The sequence below is a fragment of the Sinocyclocheilus anshuiensis genome, unplaced genomic scaffold (assembly GCF_001515605.1).
Source record: "Sinocyclocheilus anshuiensis isolate Anshui unplaced genomic scaffold, SAMN03320099.WGS_v1.1 scaffold423, whole genome shotgun sequence".
NCBI classification, from domain to species: domain Eukaryota; kingdom Metazoa; phylum Chordata; class Actinopteri; order Cypriniformes; family Cyprinidae; genus Sinocyclocheilus; species Sinocyclocheilus anshuiensis.
Genome location: NW_015549610.1, coordinates 1,563,467 through 1,572,140, shown reverse-complemented (window position 1 = coordinate 1,572,140; position 8,674 = coordinate 1,563,467). Strand labels below are relative to the sequence as shown.

General features: G+C 36.7%; 1 protein-coding gene across 1 annotated transcript in view; it reads left to right on the top strand.

Annotated features, from left to right (window-relative positions):
- The window catches only part of LOC107659154 (nesprin-1-like), a 32,223-nt gene that overhangs the window by 21,000 nt on the left and 2,549 nt on the right, over positions 1 to 8,674 (top strand). Inside the window, exons 3-11 of the mRNA XM_016447990.1 lie at positions 763 to 858; positions 1,453 to 1,536; positions 3,808 to 3,828; positions 4,447 to 4,539; positions 4,676 to 4,854; positions 4,990 to 5,186; positions 6,206 to 6,315; positions 6,553 to 6,591; positions 7,650 to 7,757. Coding sequence (XP_016303476.1) covers positions 763 to 858; positions 1,453 to 1,536; positions 3,808 to 3,828; positions 4,447 to 4,539; positions 4,676 to 4,854; positions 4,990 to 5,186; positions 6,206 to 6,315; positions 6,553 to 6,591; positions 7,650 to 7,757 — 927 coding nt within the window. The remainder of the gene's footprint in view (positions 1 to 762; positions 859 to 1,452; positions 1,537 to 3,807; positions 3,829 to 4,446; positions 4,540 to 4,675; positions 4,855 to 4,989; positions 5,187 to 6,205; positions 6,316 to 6,552; positions 6,592 to 7,649; positions 7,758 to 8,674) is intronic.

Here is an 8,674-nt window from a genome sequence, read left to right as displayed (position 1 = left end):
TCTAATATTCAATTATTCTATCTATCTATCTATCTATCTATCTGTCTGTCTGTCTGTCTGTCTGTTATTCTGTTATTCTGTCGTTGTATCTGTCTGTTGTTCTATCTATCATTCTGTCGTTTTATCTATCTATCATCTAATATTCAATTATTCTATCTATCTATCTATCTATCTATCTGTCTGTCTGTCTGTCTGTCTATCTATCATCTAATATTCAATCTATCTATCTATCTATCTATCTATCTATCTGTCTGTCTGTCTGTCTGTCTGTCTGTTATTCTGTTATTCTGTCGTTGTATCTGTCTGTTGTTCTATCTATTATTCTGTCGTTTTATCTAACAGTTTTTCATTCTATCTTTTGTTCTATCTTTCGTTCCATCAGTCATTCTATCGTTCTATCTATCATTTTAATTATCTTTCTATCTATTTTTCTATATATTTCCGTCTCTCTGTTGTTCTGTCTCATTCTATCTTCCATTGTTCTATCACTCTATCAATCTATCATTCTATCATTCTGTCGCTTTATCTATCATTCATTCGATCTGTTGTTCTATCTGTAATTCTAACTATCATTCTATCGTTCTGTTTTGTTCTATCTATCATTCTTCCTATTGTATATCATTCTATCGGTCTATTGTTCTTTCTGTCCTTCTGTCTGTCATTCTGTCTGTGTATTGTTCTATCTGTCTTTTGTACGTTGTAGATGTCTAAATAGTTTGAAGTAAAATATCAAATCATCACTGGATTTTTTTCCCTCCCCAGCATAATCCTCCTTTAGTGGTCTCTGATCTCTTTGAAGATGTGAAAGATGGAGTGATGTTGTTAGCTCTTCTTGAAGTCCTGTCTGGTCACAAACTGGTAAGAAAAATGCACTTTTAGTTGTTTTGGTATTTGATTTTCCTTTGTTAATCGAAGTTACTTAACAGCTGTACAAATGACTTTTACGGTATCAAGCATCATTGTCCCAGTCAGATTTAAATTTCTGTAATATAGAACGTTGTTTTTAAATTATGACATTGTTTTAAATGATAGCAAACATGATAATACAAGACATATTACCAAAAAAAAAAAAGAAGTGTATTCACTGCACTTTATTAGCGCTCGCTTACTCACACACACATGAATACCCACACTCTCAGTGAACAATCCCATAAGGCTATTGGTGCCTCAGGTCTTTGCAGTGCTGTAACAATCAATATAGCAAGTGACACATGGTCCTTTGATATTTTTTTTTCTTTTTTACTTTTGTCTCTTGCAATCTATTTGGTGTCATCTTTGTATTCTCTGTTTCTCTGTATTATTTGTATATAACTATCCGGCCCAACTGCTTTTTTTCTCTCTCTGTTTTGAGTTTTCATATCTTTCTCCCTGTTCCTTGCTGGGTATTTACATTTTCCTCTGTCTATCACCGTTTTCCTTTTGTCTGCTGTGCTATCTTCTCCCATCTGACAGCCATGTGAACAGGGCCGCAAGCTGAGGAGGATCCACTGGGTTGCTAACGTGGGAAGAGCACTGAAGTTTCTGGAGGGCAGGAGGGTAAGGCAGTCCATTCCCAGAGTGCTTTGCTCAGGTGTACAGCTCCAGGTCATAACCACTCAGTCTGACCTACACAACCTCTTCCCCGTTCTGCTCTGATACTGCTCTCTTGCTTTACAACACTGTCTCACGAGAGACAAAGAGAAGGAAAACCCTGTTCTTCATTTCATGTTTAATTCTCATTCTAACCAAGAAATTGTTTCATTTAAATCACCAACAAATTAAGGATTTATGGATTAATTAGAACATGCTACATGGCTCAGAATAGAGTTATGAGGTGATGTTGACACGTCAGACTGAAATCATTCACCTTATTGAGGTTTAGTCCTGAGTCAACTTCTAATAAATCTGTCTCTGGTGCCGTATATGTGGCGCTGAGCTTCCCACATACAGTCTCTCTGTCTGTGGTTGCCAAAGTTGAACAAATTGACTAATTAATGTACAGTCAGCCAGGCATTTTCACAAAATAAATCCCTAAATTAGGACCCTGTTGTGAAAAGGGCATTATAACAGACAATACAACACAAAATACATACATACATACTGTACATACATATATATACATATATACCCTGAAATAAATGATCAGTTTCGTAAAAAAAAAAATGTAAGCAGCACAACTGTTTTCAACAATACTACTACTAATAATGTTTCTTGAGCACCAAATCAGCATATTATAATGATTTCTGAAGGATTATGTTACACTGAAAACTGCTGAAAATTCAGCTTTGCCATCACTTAAATAAATGAATTACATTTTCAAATAGAACACAGTTATTTTAAATTAAGTAATAATACTTCACAATATTACTGTGTTTTCAAATGAATGCCTTGGTGAGCATAAGAGACCTCTTTCAAAAACATACAAATTCTTACCAACCCTAAACCTTTGAAAGGTAGTGTATACAGTTTAATGGTCACAAAAATATTTGACCACTCAAAAGTTAATTTTACCATTTTTCTTAACAATGGACTTTCTTATTTTTTTTTATTTTCATCTTTGTGCCCATATTTATTTTTTCCTTTTCTATGCCACAATGACATTGTAATGTTTTTTTTTTTTGGTCAGACCACTAGTAAAAGTGTAAGTGGAATTCTATCCAGTCTCTTTCAATCAATGTCCCACATACCGTAATGAGTAAATTTGTACTTTTTAAATGGATATATGGCATACATAAGCATATGGCATACAGTTCAATACAGTAACTGTCATCCAAAATGCTGCCATAGTTTACTTTAGGTAATACTAACAGTGCCCTGTTATATTGACAACATGACTAAGCATTTTGACTATCTTGTTTGTGAACAATGGCACAAGTACTTTTCATTCTGATGGCACTGATATGTTCATTGACATAAATACTTACTTTTGAGAGATGAACTAAAGATTTTGAGTAAGTTACAGGCTTTTGCAGGTAATCCATTGTGGGTGCTGGTTGTACGAATTGTTTTGAGAAATGCACATACATTTTTGCAAATATTAAGGATGATTTGAGAAATGCACCAAAGCGACTGAGAAAAACTGTAATGTAGTGCTGTTATAATAGATAAAAAGAAGAGGATTGCTGTCATTGTCTAATATTTTATAGTAAAACCATGGCGATTTGAAATGAGGCCCATTTTCCCCCCTTTTATAAACAGGGTATTTTTTCATATCATCTCTCTTGGGAGAAGCACGGATATTTCATTTACTGTATAGCTGTGCTTCAGACTGTAATTATACAGCCTGTCAGTGAATGAAGCTGAGCTAAGCCTCCCACTCCTGAGGTGGTCTGTCTGTCTGAGTATCTGATCTCTCAAGAAGCTGAGGATTCATTTCGTAAGCTAATTTCACCATCTTATCTGCCTCTGTCATCCCTCTCTCATCTCTCTCTATTCCCCGTGGAGCACAGTGGGAGAAACTAGAGTACAGAACTGTTTTGTATTATGCTGAAGTGTACTTTTATGTGCAATATGGGACACAATATTTTAAATTAATGGGCTTTTTTTTAAGTAAGTGGATGTTATGATTATGTATTTTTGTGTGGATTTTTCATTCTTTCGACTTATGTGTGGCTGGTTTTTAGTATTTGTGCCTTGGTGTGTTTATAACAATAGGTGCATGTGTGCAGTGCACACCTTGTCTGTCACTGAAGGGTTTTAGGTTATCTCAGAGCTGAGGCTCCTTCTCACCTGTCCTTCAGTTGATGGGACACACTTTTGTTAACAGCATGCAATGACCTCTATTCTTCTTCCTCTGTCTTTCTCCCCTTTGTTTTGTCACCATTTCAGTCGGCCTACAGAGGATCTCCGGTTAGTGTGACCTTTCTTTTGACTGTCTATATGTCTATGATTGACATTATCACTTTCTGAAACAGGATCTCTCCAAATGTAACCTTGAATTAAGAATTGACTTGATAAAAGTGATAGCAAAATCAGCATCCTAAAAATAAAAAATTCTGTGCTTATTTACCCTCATTTCATTTCAAAATTGTATGATTTGCTGTTGTTCAAGGAATACAAACGGATTTTGAGCTGCTCTCTTCCATATTAGAATATTTTATATACAATGTTAGTGTGTATTAATATTTTGAATTAGCTTTTATTGTTATATTTACAGTTTTCATTTTAATTATAGTTTAATATTAATAATTTAGTTTGATTAGTTAGAAATATTTCTATTTAACTTTCATTTATATTTATTTCATTTTTATTTTTAGTAATTTAATACTCTAACAATAGCTTGCAATAAATTTTAGTCAGTATTCACTGAAAGTCTTGCTTGACAGCCATTCATCATTCACTTTCAATATGTGTAAACAAAAGAATTAAAGTCATGTGGTTTTGAAGTGGCAGGAGGGTGAGTAAATAATGACAGTTTTTCTTTCTTTCTTTCTTTCTTGCTTGCTTTCTTTCTTTTTTGCTTAACAGATTAAATTAGTTAACATCAACCCAACAGATGTGGTAGACGGCAGACCCTCGATTGTGCTTGGGTTGATATGGACCATCATCTTATATTTCCAGGTAAAAAATATTCGAGTAATTTCCATAAATATTTCAACCATTCTTCAACAATAATGTCTTTAAGTTACTATAATTTAACAAAATAACAGAGTAGTTAATAACATTTTTGACACTTCCTCTGCATCTTCTTGTTCAGATAGAGGAGCTCACCAGCCATCTACCAGCCCTACAACCTCAATCTAGCAGCAATTCATCAGTGGAAAGCTCCAACAGCACTGAGACCAGCAGCCCACCTGTCAAACGCAAGCCCCGCCTTTCTTTTCAGGGCGGGGCCAAGAGAGCCCTTCTCAAATGGGTGCAGACCACAGCAACAAAGTAAGAACTGTGTTATGCTTGTGCAAGGCATTGAATTAATATATTGTTCTTTAATCCCGTTTCCCTAAGTAATGCATATGACAGCATTCTTCCTGGGTTTTGACATAATGTACATACGTACGTGTGTGTTTTCAGGAGATTGGGTCTGGATGTGAAGGACTTTGGTCCCAGCTGGCGCACAGGGGTGGCTTTTCATGCTGTCATCTTTGCTTTGCGACCCCATCTGGTTAACATGGAACGTGTTTGGAGGAGACCCAACAGGGATAACCTAGAAGAGGCCTTCTCTTTGGCTGAGAGAGAACTGGGCATCCCACGATTACTTGATCCTGAAGGTGATACCAGTCATACAGAAAAACAGAACATGTTTCATGTTTGCAATTTTTGGTCCAAATCATGACTAGAGATTTGATGCAGAGTCTGTTTGTGATGTTAATTCACAAATATGCTGCTTTGTACATAGTAACAGACAGACACAGTTTGTTTTTTGACTATGTACTTTCAAATTGTGTTGCACAAGGCTCTAAGCGCCAAATGCTTAAATTCTAATTAGCAGCATGCCACTCACAGAGGATATGATTGATTAATTTTTAATGGAGGGGTTAAGTCTTCGACCTGCTAGACGCCATCTGAGCTTCCTCATGCTTCCTACAGGAGTCTGACAAATGAAGTTTGACATTTGAACGATTAGTGGCCCATTAGCCACGGTAAAGCTGACTGAACAAATAGTAAATGCTAAGTCAAGGGACATTGTTAGCCATGGTTCTTTTGTAAAGGTAACCATCAGTGAAGCCTCTGCCAGACCATATCGACTTGACGATTGCTGTTTTTTAGACATTGCACCTGATATTAAGCACAAAAAGCTTAAAATTGCACAAAAGTATTAAGCAGCACAACCATTTTCAACACTGATAATATTAAGAAATATTTCTTGAGCATCAAATCATCAAATGTTTCAGATTCTTGCTATAGCATTATCGAAAGTTGCAATTACTGCCTGGTATCATTTTCAAAATACACCAAATATGTTGTGCATACAATCTTTGAAATTTGAGTAGGTAATTTCAAGGTGTGTTAAAGCTAAATGTTAATGCATGGATGCACAAAAACAGGAGACGGGAGGTAAAGCTAAAATGAAATGACTGTGACTGAAAAAATAAATTAAATCAAATTAGCCACAGAACAATGAACCGCAATGAGTGAGTAAAAATTTCAACAAACCTTTTTAGGAAGAAAAGAAGTTATGGGCCTCATCTGAAACACAGGGTGTTCATTGCAGAACCTGTATTTTATTAAAATTTTGTTGGAAATTGTAAAATTACTGTACATTTAAATCTTCTTTAATATGATTTAGATGTGGATGTGGACAAGCCAGATGAGAAGTCCATCATGACATATGTGGCACAGTTTCTGAAGCATCAACCAGATCGCCAAGAGACAGAGATAGGGCGGCAACAAGAGGAGGTACTATAAATATTTCTCATCCTACGACTAAACTTCAACCAGCTCTCCATTCACTGTATGTCTCATGGTCTGATGCTCTTTACTCTGTTAAATGACCACTATCAACAGTCTGTCTTATTTGTGGATTCACGTCTCTCTACTCACCATTTTCTTACACTATATTTCTCTCTTTATACTCCTCCCTCTGTTTTGTCCACTAATGTATTGTTGTTTACGTGCATCCCTTTTCGTCTCAAGTTTTATCTTGCTCCTCGAGCCATTGAAGAAATGTTAGAGGTACGTTTGCTTGTATAAAACACATTATGCCTGCTTTGACTGCTCCACCACTATTTCCACCTGCTGCTGTGCCATGTAGTTTAAAATCCTTTTAGTGGATTTTTGCCTTCCTTTTCATCATGAGTGGCGCGGATGTTGTGTGGATCAGGTTTAATAGTCCAGGGCATTATACACCTTTGATATGCCCAGTATAATTTTACTCCCTTTTCTATTATATTTGCATTACAACTGGGTGACATTTGCATGACAATAACGACCTTTGGCTTTGGGTTGATACTGATAACCTGATGATTAGCATTAGTAGCAGTCTTTAAAAAATAATAATGGTTCATAACCAAGTTGAAGCGCTGAACTGATCCTGTCACCACCTGGTCCTTTTGTAGAAACCATTAGTTCCCTCATGCCACCGTCTGCACGTGTTTCAAAGTCACTGTAATTTGAACCATTTTCACCTCTTTGTTATACATTTAAACTGAGACAATGTAGGTTTTAATATTTCAGGGCATTGTATGCCTGTGACAGCATTCGTTTCGGGGAGGCGGGGAGGAGAACACGCGGTAGACATTGGCAAGGTCATGATATAATCATTTTGATGACCCAAAGGCATTACCTCGTGGAGGATGCCAAAATGTATGACGAGCGCCGGAAGAGTAGGCTTAATTTCATTAGAATTAGCTGAACACTGCTCTCACTTTCTCGCTCTTGTTCCTAATTCATAATAGGGAGGGTAAATGTGTGTAAAATGATTAGTATCTCCCCCGCAGAGCTGATTTCTTGCTCCCCCGTGGAGAGGTTTGGGGCAGATCCGTACAATGGAGGAGAGGAACTCTGCAAACAGCATGAGTGCAAAGTCTGCGTTGGATTTATAAATGTGGCATTAGTGATGCATGTTTGAACTGCAAAATTGTATTGAGTCGGGGGTTTAAAATGCATTAAATTACTTTAGGTAAGCAAATGATGAGTGTAGAGCTCCCCAAGGGCCTTAAATCTGCACAAATGTTTGCTTTTTGTCTTGTTTCTACAATCCTAACTAACACGGCGCTCTTTTTTTCTCTCAGAGGGAGCAGCGTAAGACACTGAGGGAGCTGAAAGCGTGGGCAGATCAGTTGGAGAGAGACTGTGCTCAAGCCCAGAGGGATGGAGGAAGTCTCGCTGTGCAGTACCAGGTGAGCTCAGGGTCACAATCAGAACCTATTGGCTGAAAGCAATGTAGACAACATATGATATCAATTGGATGCCCAATGCCTGGGTGGTCAAATGGCCACTATTCATACTGATATCCAAGAGAACAGTGTGGCTGTTGGTTGAAATACTGATATACTGGGTAGGGTTCAGAAGACTAGACTCTTAGTAAAAATACTTAATGTTTTTATTTATGAAATTTAATACAACTGTTTTCACTTTAAATAATGTTATAAATAGCTGGAAGTTGACTAGCATGAATTTCAGATTTTCTTACCAATGACTCTTTCTTGCAAAGAAGAAATGACTCCTATGAACCGAATCAGACTCATTCAGTCAGCAAATTGTTCAGAGCTATTACTAAGTTCACAAATAGATCCCTCAATAAAATGTGAGTCATTCTTTGGTTATGTCTGAACCTATTTTGAACTGAAGTGCTTTTGAATAAACATTTTATCAAGCTATGCTGTAATTTATTAACCAAAAAAAAACAAACAGAAAAAATGAGAAATGTTTATTAAGCATCAAATCAGCATATTAGATTTCTGAAGAATCATATACTGAACACTGGAGTAATGTCTGCAGAAAAGCTATATATACACTGAACAAAATTATAAATGCAACACTTTTGTTTTTGCTCCCATTTTTCATGAGCTGAACTCAAAGATCTAAGACTTTTTCTATGTACACAAAAGGCCTATTTCTCTCAAATATTGTTCACAAATCTTTCTAAATCTGTGTTAGTGAGCACTTCTCCTTTGCCGAGATAATCCATCCACCTCACAGGTGTGGCATATCAAGATGCTGATTAGACAGCATGATTATTGCACAGGTGTGCCTTAGGCTGGCCACAATAAAAGGCCACTCTAAAATGTCCCCACTCTAATGGGGTCCGGGGGGG